The 20,664-nt window shown below is 48.3% G+C and overlaps 1 protein-coding gene across 1 annotated transcript; it reads right to left on the bottom strand.

Annotated features, from left to right (window-relative positions):
* Positions 1–283: 283 nt before the first annotated feature.
* On the bottom strand, positions 284–20,144 carry LOC123035372 (phospholipid-transporting ATPase ABCA1-like). Its single transcript, XM_044453450.1, has 5 exons — positions 20,037–20,144; positions 3,281–3,379; positions 2,478–2,571; positions 1,742–1,883; positions 284–953 (listed from the first exon to the last, which is right to left on the bottom strand). The coding sequence occupies exons 2-5, from the start codon at positions 3,347–3,349 to the stop codon at positions 944–946; spliced, it is 315 nt and encodes a 104-aa protein (XP_044309385.1). The 5' UTR covers positions 3,350–3,379; positions 20,037–20,144; the 3' UTR covers positions 284–943.
* Between the last annotated feature and the right edge of the window lie 520 nt (positions 20,145–20,664).

The raw sequence follows: 20,664 nt of genomic DNA, 5'->3' as shown, positions 1-20,664 counted from the left end.
CTGGGGCCCACCATCTTTGCAATAACCTCCCTGGGGTCCCCTACCTGACTCCAAAGTTGCCAACTTTTCAGTGCCAAGTTCAGAAGGCCCTCTTTGCCGAGGACTTTCTTAAAGACCTCTTCATCAGACCTTTAAAATTATAAAGACCTCCCTCGTCATTCAGGGACCTGACACAATTAGCCAGGTGCCTTTCTTTTATTCTTGGCTGGGTCTCTTAATTTTTATTTTCATTGTCTTTTAATGTTTTATATGCTAGTTTAAGTTGTTTTTATTCTTGTTAATGTTTTTATCTATTGCTTTTCTTGTTTTTATGTTTTGGTGTAACAGAGAGCTTCAGTTATGGGCCATATAGAAATTAAAATCTTCCTCCTCCTCATCATCATCTCCCAGCTCATACACCAACCCTCGAGTCACATCAAGCTGATCCAAAGCAATGAGCAACCTTTTAGGAAAGGCTGATCTTTTTTCAAAAGTACCTGACATTAGCAGAAAACCCCTCACCACTTCCAGCAAAGAGTTCTAGGGAGAACAAAAAATCCCATGGAGGAGCGCTTGAGACCCACGGGCCGCACACAGAAGCACATGCCACAGCCTCCATGAGAGCATTTCATTCTTGGTGGGACTGTCTCTCCACTCACAAGCTCAAAGAACTTGAAGATCCCACTTCAGTTCAGGAATTGAGCCATTAAATTTGCATGAAAGTGCAGGAGGCTAAAAGACACACTTTGAAGCAGAAGGACATCGTTTGTTCCTTTCTTAAGTGCATTATCTGTTAAAACATTTGCAAGTTTAAAAGCCTGGCAAGTATTTGCTTCCTGCAGCTTCTCTAAGTGCTTGCATTAAGACAAAAGAAAGCGTCGTGTGTTGCTACATTGACATCTCATCTGGCATCCAAGCTGCGTAAAGCAGAGCGTATGCTTCTCCTGGGTCCGCTACTTCATGCTCACAACAACCTAGTGAGGTAGAGAGGCTGAGAGTGAGTAGCTAGCCCAACGTCACCCACTGAGCATTACAGCCAAGTTGTGCCTGAAATTTGTGTCCCTCCCAGGCATAATCCAATCCTCTTTCCTAATGGGGTAGAGTGAATCAGATTTTTAAACCAAAGCTAAACAAGTTTTAAAACTATTAAGCTAACCTATTGATAGATCCAACACTCAGAACCTAATTGAGTGTAAATTTATTTGCATTAAAAACTGCATTAAAAACACTTTGCATAGCAAATTAGGAAACATGGTTCATCAACATTTTTTCTTCAACTGGTATATCACCAGTTAAACTAGCTCATTTAAGTTTACTACTGCATGCAGCCTTGAGTCCCCAGAGGGTCTCGGATTATAATTCCCATCATCCTCCATCCAAATATAAGGGATGAAAGGAACTGTAGTACAACCACCAAGACCAGGAAAGGCTGAGCAGGTTCAACTGATTGACTCAATACTGAATAAAATGGTCACAGAAGTGGGTAACACACCCTCACAAAATACACATCCCGTTTTCCATACAGCAGGGGTGAAAAAGTCCAGATTCACGGCCAAATCTGGCCCAGGGTTCCCCATTTAGGACCCTCCACCCACAAAGGGCCATGTCCCCTTCTATAGCTTCACCCCCTTTCATCCCAGCTGCAGACTGGGAGTTTCATGGCTTTGGTGCAAGAACGTTAACCTAACTGTGCAGTTAAGTGTTGCATTTGGAGGGCTGGGTGCAAAGCTGCCAGAACAGCACCCGGAATGGCTGAACTCACATGGAATGGTTGAAATTATCCACCAGGCCTGGAGTCTCTCCAGGAGTAGAGTACCGGAAGCAGGGGTTGTTGGCATTGCAGATAACACCCCGAATCCATGACAGTATACCTGCAGATGGAAGGGCTTTGTTTGGGAAGTGACCTGAAGGAAGGAGAAGAAAAATGAGAGGTCTGGAAGAGTTGTCCTCAGAGCAAATGGAAGGTTACTCCCAAGAACCTGCTAAATAAGGCCCATCCAAGCAAGATGGGACCTTCTGACAGATCAAAATCATGACCCCTACATTCAAAAGCAACCTAGAACTTTGTGTCTAGGAATCCCAGCAGGCCCGTCACCTTCATACTGGATCCAAATCCAGACTGGATCCATACTGGTCTTGAAGAGCTCTGTATGAAGAAATCAGGAAGAAACCAACGCTATCTACACATTTTCTTTCAGTAACATGTTTAGGCTACTATTTTGCAGACAAAACAAAATTAGATTCGGCTTTATCATCAATCCAGTTTCTGATATTTTTCTTAGAAAAACAAGACCGCTGTGCAAACTCTAACCAAGGCTCTCTGTTGTTTCTAGGGGTGGAGCGGATTTCTATCAAGAAACTAGTTCTAACAGGTCTTTTGTAAAGCTGTGAGGGTATCTAAGCCATCTCAAAATCCTTATGTTACACAACAGAGGCAATTTTCAAGGAATATTGTGTTGCTGAGACAACGCACCCCCACATGCATTCTTGGTACCTACATTCATGCTGCTCGAACGGCGGGTGTGAGCGACGCACTGAAATGAGGATGAGGAAGAGGAAGAGGGGCCAAAGGACCTCAATAATCAGCTGCAACTGGAAGGAGAAGCAGAGAAACCTTGAACGAGTTCGTGCAAAAACAAACAAAGCCCTTCTGCTTGAGTGCAGAGAAATTAGTCAATTAGGAGGCATCAAACAGATGTCACAAAACGCTGTGACAAAAAAATTGCCCTATGATTTCCAGCGTTACATTTGCATATATGAAAACAAGAAGCTTTGTTGGTGGGGGAGAAAATAACCCATCCCGCTTTGAGATGGTGCATCTTTTAGAATCTCTCCATCCAGAATCCTCTTGGGTTCGTCCTTGTCCTGGAAAGCAAGCCAGGCCAAGAAACAGAGGGGGGAAAGGGACGCTGAAGGGGCTTCCCAGGCCATCTAATCTGTCTCCCAGCTCCACTCATGAAATCCCCAACATGTGGTTGTCCAATCTTTCCTTGAACGCCCTCACTGCACAACTGGCAACCTTTCCCATCAGGAGGGGCTACAGGATGCCAGAAGGGAGGGGGCACAGAGGCCACCGTTCCTGGGGACTAACCTCCTTCTTCACTCACTGCTGCAAGGGGCAGTGCTTACTCCATTCCAGGTAAGCATGCCATAAGCCAGCGCACCTGTGGGCCAGCCTCATAAGCCACATTACAAGCACCACCCAAGCAGCTTGGAAGTCTCTCTGACGGGTCTCCTTTAGGGCAATGCCGAGCCAGACCTCTGGAACCCTTCCCTCCATGTCATCCCAATAATGGCTCACCGTCTGCCTGCGCCGATAGGTGAAGTTCTTCCAAATCAGTAGCGCCAACTGAATGCCAAATCCCATCATGCTCAGTCAGCAGCCACACTGTCAATTAGCCTAAGCACAGAAATAGAAGCTCATTTGCAATTCACACCCCGCCCCCCGCATTATGGAACAAGCTTTCACGGAGGTTCGGCTAGTGAGGACCTTATTATCTTTTCCGTGCCAGGTGCTAGGTAAAGACTGCCCTTTTCTGCAAGGCATTCAAGCAGCTTGCGGGGCCTGCTAGACGCTGGCAGGTCTGAATACATTTTGCACTGTAAACTTTTAATGATGTTTTAATACATTTTTATACGATGTATCTTTTGTTGGGTTTTTTTCATGGGCTTTGCCAACTGCCCAGGGTGCTTCTGCTGTTGGAATCAATTAATTAATCTATGTATTCTGCAAGTCACTTTCCAGAGGAACTTAAAAATCATGTTTCTAGTCCACATTGTTCAGAACATAAGACTTAGGAGCAATGGCAGTGAAATCTTTCAAAAACTTATGCAAATTCTCCTAACTCCCTTGGATATGCACTGGTTGTAGAAGCCAGTACTTTTGTACACTGAGCCTGCACTTCCCATTTTCTTCTACAAAAGGCCCCGTCTGAACCCTTTTCAATGTATTGACCTAATAAAATATTTGGACCAACTCGAAAACGCCCTTTGCTTTGGCCCTCATCTAGGAGACCATGGATACCCATCAAACTCCTTCACTGATGTTTTGAACCATGGATTTTCAGGGTGTGGATTCTTTGGTGGATTTATCCTGGATACCTGAAAGAACGGCTGTTCCCTTACATGCCCTCACACCCCTTAAGATCGCCAGGGGAGGCCTTGCTCTGGGAACCCTCCCTGAAGGAGGTAAAGGGTCTCCAGCTGGAGGAGGGCCTTCTCTGCGGTGGCACCCGGACTATGGAACATACTCCCCAGAGAGGTACACCTGCTGCCAACCCTCTACTCTTTTCGCTGCCAGGTAAAGACCTTTTCATTTAACCTTCATTTTATGGAGAGCCAGTGTAGTGGTTAAGAGCATGGGACTGGGACTCAGGTGATCTGGGTTCGAGTCCCCGCTCAGCCATAGAGCCCACTGGGTGACTTTGGGCCAGTCACAGACTCTCAGCCCAACCTACCTCACAGGGTTGTTGTGGGGAGAAGATGGAGGAGGAGAATGATGTAAGCTGCCTTGGGCCCTTTGTAGGAACAAGGCAGGATATAAATTGAAAAATTAATTAATTAATTAACAACGAATACTATTTTATTAATACTGCTAATTTGTACACAGGTGCATTTTTATTTTTTTATTATTTTTATTAAGTAAGAGAGGATATATTGTGGAATGTTTGTGAGCCGCCCTGAGGCTTCAGCAAATGGGGCGGCATAGAAGTCCTCTAAATAAATAAATGAATGAATGAATGAATGAATGCTTTTTTTTTATTTATAATATTATAGCAGTATCTATGTTGGAATTTTATTTGTGTAAACCGTCCTGCGGCTGTCACAAAGGATGGATACAAACGTCTTACATACATACATACAGCTACATGAAAATAGACTACAAGATTAGCCTGCCTGTTCATTTTTCCAAAAGAAAAGGGCGTGCTGTTTGCTACAGCTTTCAATTTCTTCATCTATCATTGGGCCAGGATCAGACCCTGCAAGGAAGGCGCTCCAGATGCGGCTGCAGGTAAAATGACAGGTCTTGAACCTGTACTGCAAAGGCACGCTGGCTGTTGTGAACACTGACGGAAGGCCTTAAAATGCAGCTCAGGGTGGAGCCATCGAGTTGCTTTTCTGCAGTGTTTATACAACGCCTGGGAAGGTGCGTGAAGATACACATTCACTGCAAACTCTGGTAAACATTTCAGTGGTGCTTACAAGGGAGCTCCACTGGACTGCAAGCTTTTTCCCCTGAGCCGCTGCAGGAGTGGCCTGCTGGATACCACAGGCAGGTGCGATTGAAAAATTGGCATTGCTGCCAAATAGACCAGCTAAGATGTTTCCAAATATGTCAAATGGATGTTGGAAATGCAAACATAAATTGGGTACTTTTTATCTTATGTGGTGGACCTGCAATAATGCGAAAAAGTATTGGATTAAAATACATAAATGACTTGAGGAAATGTTGCAAAAACCTTCAGCTTTTAAACCTGAAGTCTTCTTATTAGGCATTATATCTGTGGACATTAGTATACAAGAAATATATCTGATTTTACTGTGAATGTAAATGTAATTACTGCGGCGAGGATTGCATTTGCTCAACACTGGAAAAGTGAAGAACTACCTACCAACGAACTGATTTTTAAAAAGATCTTGGACTGTGCAGAAATGGATAGATTGACTTTATCATTGAAGGAGAAAGAAGATACTGACATCATAGAAACAGACCGAGTCAGAAGTGGTCTCCCAGGCCATCTAGCCTGACCCCCAACTGCAGCCGGCTCCACTCACGACATGCCCACCATGTGCATGTCTAGCCTATCATTGAACACCCGCACTGATGGGGCCTCAACAACCTCCCGTGGAAGCCCATTCCATACCCTCGGGGTCCTAACTGTCAGGAAGTATTTCCGGGCATCCAAATTGAATCTTGGTTCCCTGAGTTTGGCTCAGTTGCAGCGCATCCTGCCTTCCTCTGCAGGGGAGAACAGGTCTCTGCCCACCTCCGTGTGACACCCCCTCACACACCTGTATGTCACCAACAGATCCCCTCTGAGTCTCCTCTTCTCCAGGCTGAAGAGTCCCAGTTCCCTCAGTCTCGCCTCATACAGCATCCCCTGCAAACCGGCCACCAACCTTGTGGCCCTACGCTGCTCTGACTCTAACCTGGCCATATCCTTCCTGTAATGAGGGGCCCAAAACTGAGCACAATACTCCAGTTGCGGGCGCACCAGAGTTGTGTTGAGTGGCAGTAACACCCCTCTCGATCGAGAAGCCACACTTCTGGCTATGCAACCAAGGGTGGCGTTCGCCCTCTTGACCACCGCACCACACGGCTGGCTCATGTTCAGCCTGCAGTTGACCAGCACCCCAAGGTCCCTTTCACAAGTGCTGCTCTCCAGCCACTTGTCCCCTAACCTGTACTTGTGACACCCATTCCCATGCCCCAAGTGCAAGACCTTGCACTTCTCCACACTGAACGCCATCCTGTTGTCTCCTGCCCACTTCCATAGTCTGTCCAGATCCTTCTGCTTTTGGAGTACCTGCTCCTCAGTTGTGGCCACTGTTCCAGTTTTAGTGTCATCTGCGAATTTGATCAGCAGACTGTTCACCCTTTTTTCCATGTCATTAATGAGAAGACTTCTATCAAACTTGGGACTCTTTTTATTATTGGGTAGAGAAATGGGACTTCATTTAGATTTAAATATGTTTTTAAGTTATCATAAATAGAAGGAAAAGATGTGGGTGCTGACCCAGCAGGCCCAATGTTTTTGATGATTGATGTTGTTTTTAGTTTTTCTTTGTTTTTAGAATTATAATTTTAAATAAAACTTATTATAAAAAAAAGAAAAATTGGTATTGCTGAGAAATTAAAGACCCTGCTTGACCATTCAGTTTTAATGCAAAACTATTAAGATGCTAGCCCCCATGATTGCAAAGAAAAGCTTGAAAGAGGAAGATTATCAGCCAAAGATTTTCAGTGATGGGCGGCGAGCCAACAGCCCAGCTGTGGCTTTTCCTCTCATTAGCAAAACTGGACAACTCCACACAAAAGAAAATTGGTAAAATCCAGCTTTCCAGGGTAGAGGACTGATTAATTTGTTTGGCGTGCCTACACAGTTCTCAGAAAACTTGTCCCCTGCACATCACAAGTCTTGCCTTTTCTTGAAATCCTACCGCAGCTGCTGTGACAATTCAGGCATCAATTAGGAGTCCTTAAGGGAAGGCAAACACATGTGAGCTCTCATGCTTTTGTCAACAACAGCCTCCAAGATCTGCAGCACATTCAACAACACAGAAATTGGTTTCCCAACCAACTCAGGTTCCCTTAACAAAACAAATGCTTCACACGGTAATTTAATTTTACAGCAAAGTATTAATCACAGCACTGTTTCTAGAGAAATCAAGAGACCATACAACCAGAAGAAAATTAAGCCAGTATGGTCTTTTCCCACACCCACCACTAAACTTTGCCATGGCAAAAACTTCTAGCTAGTTCAAGGCCGGTCTCCCTCCCTCCCTCCCTCCCTCCCTCTCTCTCTCTCTCTCTCACACACACACACACACACACACACACCATCTGCATTCTCAGGGACCCGAACTAGGAAGGACAGACCATGTCTCACTCATCGCTCGCCCCAGTCAAGGATAACACCCAAACAATCTCTCAAGAAACCACCTGGAGATAAGCCCAATCTTACGACAGAGGTCCAGTGGTCATGGACAAGATAAGATGATGGCCATTCTTAGCTGACAAGGCCATGCTCGATGTAAAATTTTAACTCTACCTGGGACCTGCATTGAAGGATGGGGGGAAGGTGGAATTGAACCAAAGTGCCCTTGCTCAAAACCAAGCACATCTTCCTGACCCCACATGCCTCGGCCACATCAGTGCTTGGAACATTGCAATGCTTTCCCCATGGGCCTGCCTTTCAAAAGTGGATGCAAAATTCTGCAGCCCAAGCTGCCCATACAGGGTTGGTCTCTTCCTTCCAGAGTTGATTACTAGGCAATACCTGGTCCATGAGATGGTCCATACATCAGCTCAGGTCAATATGGAGCCAGAGTGGGGCCAGAGGGATTCTGGGAACTGTAGTAGGACTAAAAACTATGGAAGCAGCCTTGCAGAGTGAAGAGAACTACCTTTCAGAATGGGGAAAAACAACCAAGTCTGGGAAATCACCTGTCATTTGGTGGAAAAGGTGTATGGCCCAGATGTGGACGCCAGGAAGCCGGATCTCCCAGTCCCAGACTGCAGTCACAGATTGCTCTATTGCAAATCTGTCATGCATTGAGGAACTTAACTCTATAGCCTTCTAGAGATGCCATTCTGGGGCATGTAGGATTTGCATGTGTCATGAGAACAGAGATTGGATGGACCCTTCACAAGCACTTGCAAAGTTATTTTGCTGAGCTTTGGGCGGAAGAAACTTAAAAAGCAGGGAGAAATCAATATATATGCTTTTTTAAGATATATACATATATATCCTAACCTGTTATCTGTTATTTCAGTTACAAGATGAATGTGCATTTACAAAAGTACACGTTGCATCTCAAAAGATGATGAGTGTATCTAGCTATCATGATCTTCTGACATGCCAGTATTATTTCAATGGATCAAGTGATATTTGTTCAACCCTGTTTTGGATTGTTATTTTTTAATCAGTTTGCTGTTAGACAGCTAACTTGCCTCATCGGAAAAAGATGTGGGGGTACAAACATTTTAATTAAGGCACGAATAAATCAAATCTAACCAGTCGTCAACCACCTTGAAGGCAAGAATAATGACTAATTCAGGGAGCTGAAGCGAAAATGGGGTACAGGGGGAAAGGGGGAAAAGTACTTTTAGAAAAAGATCAAAAATAGCAGTGGCTATTTTGATATCCATCGGGAAACAGCAAACACATGCTTTTGCTGAGTTTGAATCAGGCAAACTCTTAATCTGTGGCAGCGTTTCTGCCTGTGCTGAATTATCATGAAAACAATTTAAAGGGCTGGGGGAAAATCTCGTAACTCCCTCTTCAATTTCTCCAACTGCACAGCTTTCTCAGGACGTTGAATTGTATTTTTTTACAGCACAAACATTTGTAAGAGTCTGTTTAAGACTGGGGTATTGGAAAAATTGTGCTAGCCAGGTGCACTCTTTCAACAGACTAAAATTGCAATAGCAGAAAGAGGGCTGCTTAATACAATGGGTTAGTGATTGATGAGAACGATACTGCTCTCTGAGGATTTGTTGTGATACACTCTGGTATCTACACTGCTTTTGCTGATGTTTATGAAGAGCTAAGAAATCAAGTCAGTCAAGCAACCCTGACTGCTCTTTAGAAGGCCAGATCCTGAAGATGAAGCTCAAATACTTTGGTCCCCTAATGAGAAGGAAGGACTCCCTGGAGAAGATCCTGATGCTGGGAAGGATTGAAGGCAAAAGAAGGAGGGGACGGCAGAGGATGAGGTGGCTGGATGGGGCCACTGGGGCAGTCGGTGTGGGCTTGGGTGGACTCTGGGGGATGGTGGAGGACAGGAAGGCCTGGAGGAGTGTTGTCCATGGGGTCATGAGTGGTCAGGCACGACTTCGCGACTAACAACTACAATGTATGGCTGTGAGAGTTGGGCCATAAGGAAGGCTGAGCGCCGAAGAACTGAGGCCTTTGGATTGTGGTGCTGGAGGAGACTCCTGCGAGTCCCTTGGACCGCAAGGCAATCAAACCATCAGTCCTAGAGGAGATCAACCCTGACTGCTCTTTAGAAGGCCAGATCCTGAAGATGAAACTCAAATACTTTGGCCACCTAATGAGAAGGGAGGACTCACTGGAAAAGACCCTGATGCTGGGAACGATTGAGGGCAAAGGAAGAAGGGGACGGCAGAGGATGAAGTGGCCGGATGGAGTCACTGAAGCAGTCAGCGTGAGCTTAGGTGAACTCCAGGGGATGGTGGAGGACAGGAGGGCCTGGAGGAGTTTGTCCATGGGGTCGTGATGGGTTGGACATGACTTTGCAACTAGCAAGCAAGCAAATACAAGGTGATGCAGAATAAAGATAATAAAAGATAATACTCAAAACACGGACCAAGTAGAGCCAAAGACTTAAAAATAGAATCAAATCTATTAAATCAACAACAGAGCAATTACATTAAATTAACCAAATGCCTGCCAGAGTAAGAACGTTTTTACCTAAAAGAAAGCTAAGTCAGGGCCAGCCATATGTCCAACTAATTCAACGAGCTGCTGAGCAGAGGAAGGGCTGGGATCAGGGTCATGGAGGAGACTGGACTCCATGTAGGTTGGAATTGCAACTTGGACCTAAGGTTTATTTATTGAATTTATTTATTAATAGAATTTGCGTGCCACACCACAGCCCTCAGGTTTCACTGGGCGGCTTCCAATAAAACATCAAAATCAAAAACACAGCACCAACTAATGCAATTCATAAAACCAAGTGAAACCAGTAAAACAATGCAACACAATATGAGATATGAAAAATAAGATCCCAACAACTGGAAAACCTCACCAACTTCATCAAGGCAAAGCTTACAACATACAGGTATGTGAGGGGATGTCACATGGAGATGGGTCGAGACCTGTTCTCCCCCGCAGAGGAAGGCAGGATGCGCTACACCGGAGCAAAGCTCAGGAAACCCAGGTTCCGCTTGGATGCCAGGAAGTCCTTCCTGATGGTTAGGACCCCGAGGGTGTGGACTGGGCTTCCAGGGAGGGGGTTGAGGCCCCATCGGTGAGGGTGTTCAAGGACAGGCTGGACATGGACATGGTGAGCCTTTCATGAACAGAGCCTGCTGGAGCCGGGGTCAGACTAGATGACCTGAGAGCTCCTTCTGACTCGCTCTGTTTCTATGTTTCTGTGTTTAACTACGGCCTGAAGCCCATGGACTTATTTAAAGCCAATGATCTGCATGAGAATGGAAACATGACACAAGTCCAGGTGTCCCTCCTGCCTTTGGCAGGCATGGTGAGTATGCACGGTTTTTTTGCACAGAAAATATTCCACATTATTAGAAAAACAGAAACAGAGCGAGTCAGAAGGGGCTCCTCGGCCATCTAGTCTGACCCTGGGCTCCAGCCAGATCCACTCAGATCATGCATAACATGCGCCTGGCTATCCTGTCCTTAAACACTCTCACAGCTGGGGCCTCAACCCCCTCCCGTGGAGGCCCATTCCATGCCCTCGGGCTCCTAACTTTCTGGAAGTGCTTCCTGGCATCTAAATTGAACCTTGGTTCCCTGAGCTTTGCTTTGTTGGAGCATGTCCTGCCTTCCTCTGCAGTGGAGAACAGGTCTCTGCCCACCTCCGTGTGACACCCCCTCACACACCTGCATGTCGCCAACAGGTCCCCTCTGAGTATCCTCTTCTCCAGGCTGAAGAGACCCAGCTCCCTCAGTCCTGCCTCATACGGCTTCCCCTGCAAACCGGCCACCAACCTTGTGGCCCTTCGCTGCACTGACTCCAACCTGGCTATGTCCTTCCTGTAACGAGGGGACCAGAACTGAGCACAATACTCCAGTTGCAGGCGCACCAGAGTTGTGTAGAGTGGCAGTAACAGCTCTCTCGATCGAGAAGCCACACTTCTGGCTATGCAACTAAGGGTAGCGTTCGCCCTCTTGACCACCGCATCACACGGCTGGCTCATGTTCAGCCTGCAGTCAACCAGCACCCCGAGGTCCCTTCTACCAGTGCTGCTCTCCAGCCTCTTGTCCCCTAACCTGTACTTATGACACCCATTCCTATGCCCCAAGTGCAAGACCTTGCACTTATCCACACTGAACGCCATCATGACACAGCCCTCGGGGACCCTGCTTGTCACTGGCCGCCATCCCGATGATTCCCCACCATTAGTTACCCTCTGCTTTCGGTCAGTCAACCATGCCCTAATCCACCCGACAGTGCTTTGGTCTATCCCAAACCTCCTCAGTTTCTCCACCAGGATATCACGGGGCACTTTGTCAAAGGCCTTGCTGGAATCCAGGTAAACCACATCCACTGCATCCCCTCCGTCCAGGCACCTCGAAACCTTCTCATAGAATCCCACAAGGTTTGTCTGGCAGGACCTGTTCTTGCGGAAGCCGTCCTGTGTGGCCGCCAGCCTCGCTTCCCTCCCTGGCACCACCAGATCTCCCATTAGTGGACAGGGGGACTCTGGGGGATGCTGGAGGACAGGAGAAGCAGGGAGGAATGTTGTGCTTGGGGTCGTGAGGAGGCAGACATGATTTTCAACTCAGCAACAACTGTAGAGCTATCCCTCAGAAGAGGAGATTTTGCTGTCCATGAAATATATACACAGCATATATAAAATGTATATTCTTTGAATAAATATACAGGGAGAGTTGTTTTGAAACTCAACAAAAAACCAACACACTAAGATCATGGCATCCAGTCCCATCCCTTTCTGGCAAATAGATGGGGAAAAAACGGAGGTAGTGACAGATTTTATTTTCCTGGGCACCAAGATCAGCACAGATGGGGACTCCAGCCAAGAAAATAAGTCACTTGCTCCTCGGGAGGAAAGCTATGGCTAATCTAGACAGCATACGAAAAAGCAGAGACATCATCCTGCCAACACAAGTGCGTATAGTCCAGGCGATGGTTTTCCCAGTGGCAATGCACGGCTGTGAAAGCTGGACCATAAGGAAGGCTGAGCGCCAAAGGATTGAGGCCTTTGGATTGTGGTGCTGGAGGAGACTCCTGCGAGTCCCTTGGACCGCAAGGCGATCAAACCGGTCAGTCTTAGAAGAGATCAGCCCTGACCGCTCTTTAGAAGGCCAGATCCTGACGATGAAGCTCAAATGCTTTGGCCACCTAAAGAGAAGAAGGACTCCCTGGAGAAGACCCTGATGTTGGGAAGGATTGAAGGCCAAAAAGAAGGGAACGGCAGAGGATGAGGGAGCTCGAAGGAGTCACTGACACAGTCGGTGTGAGCTAAGGTGGACTCCGGGGGAAGGTGGAGGACAGGAAGACCTGGAGGAATGTTGTCCATGGAGTCACAATGGGTTGGAAACGACTTCATGACTAGCATAACATACAATTCTTTGATTGTATGCTCTGCTCTTCAGAATAATGTTGAAATAATTATATTTCATAGAAACCCGTTATACAATTTTCTTAAGTGCTGAAGACTGTTATGTAATCTTCTATTTCCATCCAGCGTGGCTGTACGAGCGTTGGGACCTGCGAAATCATGTTCCAGTTCCCACTCAGCCACTGGGCTCCGTGGGTAACTTTGGACCAGTCACTCACTCTCAGCCTAACCTTCCACCTCACAGGGTTGTTGTGAAAATAAAAAAAGGATGGAGCAGAACTACGTAAGCCCCCTCAGGTCCGTTGCATGAGCTACAAGGCCGGATATAAATGCATTGCACTAATACTAACACTGGAGCAGAAAGCTGGGGGTTCAAAGGGGTTCCTTGATATGTTGGAGCTCCACCTCGTCCTCATCCTCTTTGGGGAAGGTGATTGGCCTTTGCCCTGCCTTCCATCCCGGGTTTCTCCCGTGGTGCTGCACAGGCCTTGCTTCTCAAGGGGCCGATGCATCCACCGTCCCTAGAAAGGAGGATCTGCGGGATTTACCCAAGTTCAGGGGCAGTCGATTGAAATGCCTGAAGAAGTGGCTGGAAAAAGGTTCAGGGGAGGGCAAAAAAGAGGATCGGGGACTGGAAGGAAAGCCCTGTGGGGAACAGCTGGCCTGGGCACGTTTAGCCTGGAGAAGGGAAGGGGAAGCGAGAGGGGAGAGCGCTCTCCAGGCCCTTGGAAGGCGGCCAGAGCGGGGAAGGCCAGGATCCCTTCTCCAGGGCAAGGAGTAACGGGCTCGAGCCGCAGGAAGCCAGACTCTGGCCGGATAGTAGGACGATTCCCTGCCTCTTTGAGCAAGGCAACAGTGGAGCCCCAGACCCGGGCAGGCGGTGGACTCTCCCACCCGGGAGGCCTCCGAGATGCGCCTGGAGGGCCAGCGGTCAGGGATGTGGGAACTGGGAGTCCCGCACTGGACCGGTGAGGTGGGTGCACCCGAGGGCCTTCCTGGCCACGTCCAGCTCGACTCTTCCGGGGTTCAGTGATCCCTCGGCTCTTCGGAATATGGCTGAGCCTCGCAGGTTGACCTGCAGAGACCTCTGACTGTGGAGCCCCAGTCGGTTACCCTGAGGTTCTCCACTCCCGGGCTCGCTGGGCCAGTTCTCTCTTTTTGCACTTCCTGCCCACTAAATCTGCCCCCTGAGTGCATTTAGGCGGATCCTCTCTCCTTGAGCTGCCCATGAAGACGTGAGGTGCCCTGAACCTGTAATAACTCAACTTTTAAGGTAGAAGGTCAGGCCCTTGAGTTTCAGATCAGCTGCGTTGTGTGCAAGCAAGTTGTGGTTTAATTGTTTGGGTTTGTTAAAAAATCGATTTCCTCGTGCCCTGAAGGCATTTGCCCGTCATTTAGAACGCAAGTTTAGTAACTGCGTATGGAAAGAAGGTTTTTGGAGATGTGCAAACAGGAGGAATTGCATTCTAGGGATGGGGGGAACCCCCGCTTTGCCACTTTAGGGTCCTCAAATATGCCTCTCTTGGCTGCCTGGAAGGTGGAATGGGGTCTTTCCCCAATTTCTTGCCCACAAGGTTTGTTTTCTCGGTTTTCACAGTCACATCTTCTGTTTTCTATTTTACCCTCTTTTTCTATTCATTTTATCATGTGCAATTTAATATGTTCTAAATAACTGTGGTGTTATCATTCAATTAATTTCTTTTTGTACTATGTAACCCGTCGTGAGCACTTGTACAGTAGGATGGTAAACAAAAATTTATAATAATAAATAAATAAATAAACCTGCTTTCTATATTATTGGATAAAGTTATCCAGGGACCGTGAAGCTTATGCATGTTTAGTGATCTTTGGGTCACCCTTACAAGAATTCGACACCAATGTGGATTCTGGATTATCAGTGGTTCTTCCAGAGGACCTCTGAATGGAGCCTCCATGTTCAGAGGCAGGTGACCTCCGTATACCAGGTGCTGGGGCAAGTAAGCCAAGGCGGCAGCAGTGTTTGAGAGCTACTTGTGAAGTCCCTTGTGGGTGGCTTGGCTGGCTGCTGTTCGAACAGGGAGTCCTTCCTGTGACCCCGCCAGACGCTTCTGCTCCTTGCTCCCAGGTGAACCGAACCTTCCAGAACCTCGCCGTGCTGCAGGAGGCCAAGGGGGCCTGGAAGGAACTGGGCCCCCGCATCTATGCCTTCATGAACACAAGCCTGCAGATGAGGGCAGTCCAGGTATGCCTTCCAAGTCGGGCCAGGAGGGGCGAGGGGGGACAGGTGCAGAAAGATACAGATCCTGCACTTGGGCTTCATCCACCAATACCCTTGCAGCGAAGCAAATTCGGAGGGTTATTCATGCATTCCCGATGGCGGAACCCGTCCCTGACGGCTGGGAGGGGTGGGACGGGTAAAAGGAGGGACTTGGCGCGATGCAGGGTTAAACCGGTGGAATTTGCTGCCACGGGAGAGGCGATGGCTGCCAGTCCGGATGGCTTTCATGGGGGACGGGACAGATCCGTGAGCGGGAGGCCATCTGGCTCCTGGCCTTGCTGGCCGAGGGCTCCCTCCTTCACCGGGTGGCATCCCTGCGTGTACCCGTTGCTGAGAATGTGGGCCGGGGAGGGTCTTGCACCTTCCTGCTGGAGGGATCCTGCGGGCAGCTGGGTCAGGCCTGGCGGCTCGTTTGAAAGACAGATGCTGAAGCTCAAATGCTTTGGCCACCAAATGAGAAGGACGGACCCCTTGGAGAGGACCCTGATGCTGGGAACAATGGAAGGAAAAAGAAGGGGGAGACGGCAGAGGATGAGGGGGCTAAATGGGGTCACTGGGGTGGCATGTGTGGGATGGACTCTGAGGAGGAGGGCACAAAAACATAGAAACAGAGCGAGTCAGAAGGAGCTCTCAGGTCATCTAGTCTGACCCCTGCTCCAGCAGGCTCTGTTCATGAAAGGCCCACCATGTCCATGTCCAGCTTATCCTTGAACACCCTCACTGATGGGGCCTCATCCACCTCCCATGGAAGCCCATCAGGAAGTGCTTCCTGGCATCCAAATTGAACCTTGGTTCCATGAGCTTTGCTCTGTTGGAGCGCGTCCTGCCTTCCTCTGCAGGGGAGAACAGGTCTCTGCCCACCTCCGTGTGACACCCCTCACATACCTGTATGTCACCAACAGATCCCCTGAGTCTCCTCCAGGCTGAGGACACCCAGTTCCCTCAATTTCACCTCATACAGCATCCCCTGCAAACCGGCCACCAGCCTTGTGGCCCTTCGCTGCACTGACTCCAACCTGGCTATATCCTTCCTGTAATAAGGGGCCCAAAACTGAGCACAATACTGCAGTTGCAGGCACACCAGAGTTGTGTAGAGTGGCAGTAACACCTCTCTCGATCTAGAAGCCACACTTCTGGCTATGCAGCCAAGGATGGGGTTCGCCCTCTTGGCCACCGCATCACACGGCTGGCTCATGTTCAGCCTGCAGTCAACCAGCACCCTGAGGTCCCTTTCACAAGTGCTGCTCTCCAGCCACTTGTCCCCTAACCTGCACTTATGGCACCCATTCCTATGCCCCAAGCGCAAGACCTTGCACTTATCCACACTGAACACCATCATGACACAGCCCTGGGGGACCCCGCTTGTCACTGGCCGCCATCCCGATGATTCCTCACCATTAGTCACCCTCTGCTTTCAGTCAGTCAACCAAGCCCTAATCCACCGGGCAGTGCTTTGGTGTATCCCAAAACTCCCCAGTTTCTCCACCAGGATATCACGGGGCACTTTGTCAAAGGCCTTGCTGGAATCCACTGCATCCCCTCCGTCCAGGCACCTCGAAACCTTCTCATAGAATCCCACAAGGTTTGTCTGGCAGGACCTGTTCTTGCGGAAGCCGTGTTGTGTGGCCGCCAGCCTCCCTTCCCTCCCTGGCACCACCAGATCTCCCATTAGTGGACAGGGGGACTCTGGGGGATGCTGGAGGACAGGAGAGCACGGAGGAATGTTGTGCTTGGGGTCGTGAGGAGGCAGACATGATTTTCAACTCAGCAACAACTGTAGAGCTATCCCTCAGAAAGAAGAGATTTTGCCGTCCATGAAATATATACACAGCATATAAAAATGTATATTCTTTAAATAAATATATAGGGAGAGTCGTTATAAAACTCAACAAAAAAAAACAAAAAACTAAGATCGTGGCATCCAGTCACATTCCTTTCTGGCAAATAGATGGGGAAAAAATGGAGGTAGTGACAGATTTTATTTTCCTGGGCACCAAGATCAGCACAGATGGGGACTCCAGCCAAGAAATTAAAAGGCGCTTGCTCCTGGGGAGGAGAGCTATGGCAAATCTAGACAGCATACTAAAAAGCAGAGACATCACCCTGCCAACAAAAGTGCGTATAGTCCAGGCTACGGTTTTCCCAGTTGCAATGCATGGCTGTGAAAGCTGGACCAGAAGGAAGGCTGAGCGCCAAAGGATTGAGGCCTTTGGATTGTGGTGCTGGCGGAGACTCCTGCGAGTTCCTTGGACCGCAAGGCGATCAAACCGGTCAGTCCTAGAGGAGATCAACCCTGACTGCTCTTTAGAAGGCCAGATAGTGAAGATGAAGCTCAAATGCTTTGGCCACCTAATAAGAAGGAAGGACTCCCTGGAGAAGAGCCTGATGCTGGGAAGGATTGAGGGCCAAAGAAGGAGGGGGTGGCAGAGGATGAAGTGGCTGGATGGGGTCACTGGGGTAGTCAGTGTCAGCTAAGGTGGACTCCAGGGGATGGTGGAGGATAGGAGAGCCTGGAGGAATATTGTCCATGAAGTCATGAGGGGTTGGACATTACTTCCCAACTAGCATAGCATATATATATACACACGCACAGTATTTATACCCGATATCTACTTTCATAAATCCACATCACATGAATGAAAACTGCAACATGTTTTTTTGTTTTGTTCGGAATGTTTGATACTTACCCTGAAAAAATTATGTTTCCTATGAATTCTTTCTGTGCTTACCTTTCTTCATCTCTTTGACAGGTAAATTCCAAGTCTCTTCTTCATTTGTTTTATGGCCATTTATTTTGTCTCCTGCCAAGCTAAGCCTGTGTAAGTATCAATGTGTCAGTGGAGGTGAACATCTCTAGTACTGGCAGGTAAAAAGGGATTTCAGGTATCAGGTAAACTTTCCTAACCTGGTGCCTTCCAGGTGTGTTGAACTAAAACTCCAGTCCCCCATGATGGTTAATTAGGTTGAGGCAGCTGTCACTAGAGTTGGATAAACCAACCTCTTAGCTCATTAACAATCCATTTTCAATGCCCTCTTTCTTGGACTTAATTGGGCGATTACTTTGTCCAGCGCAACAAAGGTTCTTATGGGGCTGGAGGAAATCGGGATTGTGTTTCTTTGCCAGGAAATTATTAGGTAATCTTATTACAAGAGGGTAGGGATTGTGTTGCTCAGAGCAGAAGGGATTTGGATACCATGTACCACATATCCCATACAATCTGTGCAAATACTTTCGGAGGTTTTCTCCCACCAGCCCCTTAAATCAACATGCCAAATTGAGCCCAGCTCCCTGCGTCGCACATACAAACCAATCCTTCTGTCCCTCGCTCCGTTCCACCAAGCAGGTGCTTAACCAACACCAGTTGCACCGACTATCAACATCCCGTGACCGATTCCTCTCCTGCCTATTCTGGAACATTCTGTGACATCTCAAGCCATTCAGCCCATGCCAGGGAACATTTTTAAGAAATCATTAAAAGCTGAAATACTGGTGACGGCTAGGGATTATTTCCAGTCATTTCCCCCCACAAATATAGCACACCAACAAAAAACATACTTGGTTACTCCCCCAACACCCAAGGAATATGCTTAAGATATCCATCTTACCTATCTCTCCCCTATCAAATCCCACACCACTCCTAAAACCACAGTTTTACTGGGTAACAAAGTGCTGAAAAAATTCTGTATTACCAAAATGGACAGGCAGATGGGATGGGTGAGCCCGAAGTATTATGCTTACTCCTAGGTGCTCCTAAGTGAGGTACAAATTCATCAGAAACTGGGACTTTGGGTATGCCCGTCGCACTCGATCATCAAAGCTTTAGCAGCTATTTACCTTCTTTAAACTAAGAGGTATAACCCACATGAATTAATTTGCAGTCTTCCTCAACCTACCACTTTCCAAAAATGCTTGATTTCATCTCCCATAATACCTTCGACCAGCACGGCTTGATTCTCTCCACCTCATCTCACCTGTAGATCTTTACTTTCGTATGCATCCGGGGTGGAGGGGGGGGGGAACTAAGCATTGCTGCCTGGAGGATTATGGGATTTGTAGTCCAAGGCATCTGGTGCGTGTTGGGTTGGGGGAAGCTACTTTAGAAACATTACCACAGTGTGAATCCACACTCCCAAGACAGAAGACAACAGGTTTTTTACCAAACTAAGTGTCGTTTCACGTAATGAAATGTGTTCACAACGTGTAACTCTCGTTGTGTAACGTGTAACGGTGCCGCTTTTAATCTCTCGCTTTTAATCTCATGCAGTTCGGGGGGATTATTCCAGAACCAGCGTGCACGGCTTAAAACTAGAAGTAGGAGAGAGCTGCTCTAACAGGAACGGGGGTACCCCGAATTTACTCTCCGTCCTCCCCAAACACTTTTCACTTTACGCGCGCCCGCTCCGCGTCCCAGCGCGCTGTTCAGTGGGTCACTCGCAGGAAGCGCAGGACCCACGGCCCCGATCCTTGAATCCAATCATCTTCAAAATCAACGCCCAACCATGAATCAAGCATTTTCTGGAGACCGCCCACTTTAAAGGAGAGGGATGGGGCGGGTTTATTTTCTGTGCACCAGGCTAGTTCATTGCAACCGTGATACCCAGTTTGTGTGTGGGAGGGGAGGGGAGGGGAGGGGCCGCAAGACTTTAGTTTGCAATGCATCGCACCCCCTCACCTATGCTCACAGAAGCGCCCCAAACGCATTTGCCCCGTGCAAGTACTCCGCCCCCCACGTTCCTCCTCTTTCCCTCCCCCACCTTTTCCTAGGGACTTGTGGTGCGGCGTACCGGCTGAGTCAAGCAGTTCTGCGGCCCCCGAAGCCGAGAGCCCTTCCCCATTCACCGCGCGCTTTACGCGCCCGCCCGAACACCGGCGGCCGACAATCAAAGTCTTCCGCACAGGCCACGCCCCTTCGCCGGCCGGCAACGTTCGGATCCCGAACGCCGGGGCTGCCAACATTCCACGCCGACTGATACAAACCCTCTCGGTTACTCTCGGTCGCATGACGTCGCAGTCCTCGCTTAAAGGGGACGCGGGGTTCTTGGAAGGCCGGAGCGGGGTGTGTAGGGGGAACGTGGCAGATGGGTTTTGTTGTCCCTTGTTTTTAAATCCTGGGGAGGATGAAGTCCTAAATGCCCACAGCGGGACAGCCATTGGTTAGGGATGTTTGAACTTGGGCGGGTTCGACCTGACGGGTACATTCGAACTCTGCTCCCCGGGAATTTCGGTTCCTTCCCCCAAAAAGGGGTGCCAGGAAAACTGTCCCTCAGGTCCATGCGGGGTATATTTCCTTCGTGGAAAGAATTCGCATCCGCGATCCCCAGGAAATGCTCCCCAGGTAAAAGGAGTAGCTGCAAGGTAACCAGGAACGCGTCCGGCCCCTTATTTAAAGGCGGAATAGGCTGCATTTCTCCC

Source organism: Varanus komodoensis, unplaced genomic scaffold (assembly GCF_004798865.1).
Source record: "Varanus komodoensis strain SLA01 unplaced genomic scaffold, ASM479886v1 scaffold79, whole genome shotgun sequence".
Lineage (NCBI taxonomy): Eukaryota > Metazoa > Chordata > Lepidosauria > Squamata > Varanidae > Varanus > Varanus komodoensis.
The sequence above is the reverse complement of the archived record's forward strand: the minus strand, read 5'-3'. Positions and strand labels throughout refer to the sequence as shown.

What these genes read in the sequence shown, in the direction of transcription:
- LOC123035372 (XM_044453450.1), bottom strand. Translation starts at nt 3,349, where the DNA reads ATGATGGGATTTGGCATTCAGTTGGCGCTACTGATTTGGAAGAACTTC. An exon ending in CCTATCGGCGCAGGCAGACG is followed by an intron (nt 2,572 to 3,280) that starts GTGAGCCATTAT and finishes TTCTCCTTCCAG; the next exon opens with TTGCAGCTGATTATTGAGGT. An exon ending in GCCGTTCGAGCAGCATGAAT is followed by an intron (nt 1,884 to 2,477) that starts GTAGGTACCAAG and finishes TCCTTCCTTCAG; the next exon opens with GTCACTTCCCAAACAAAGCC.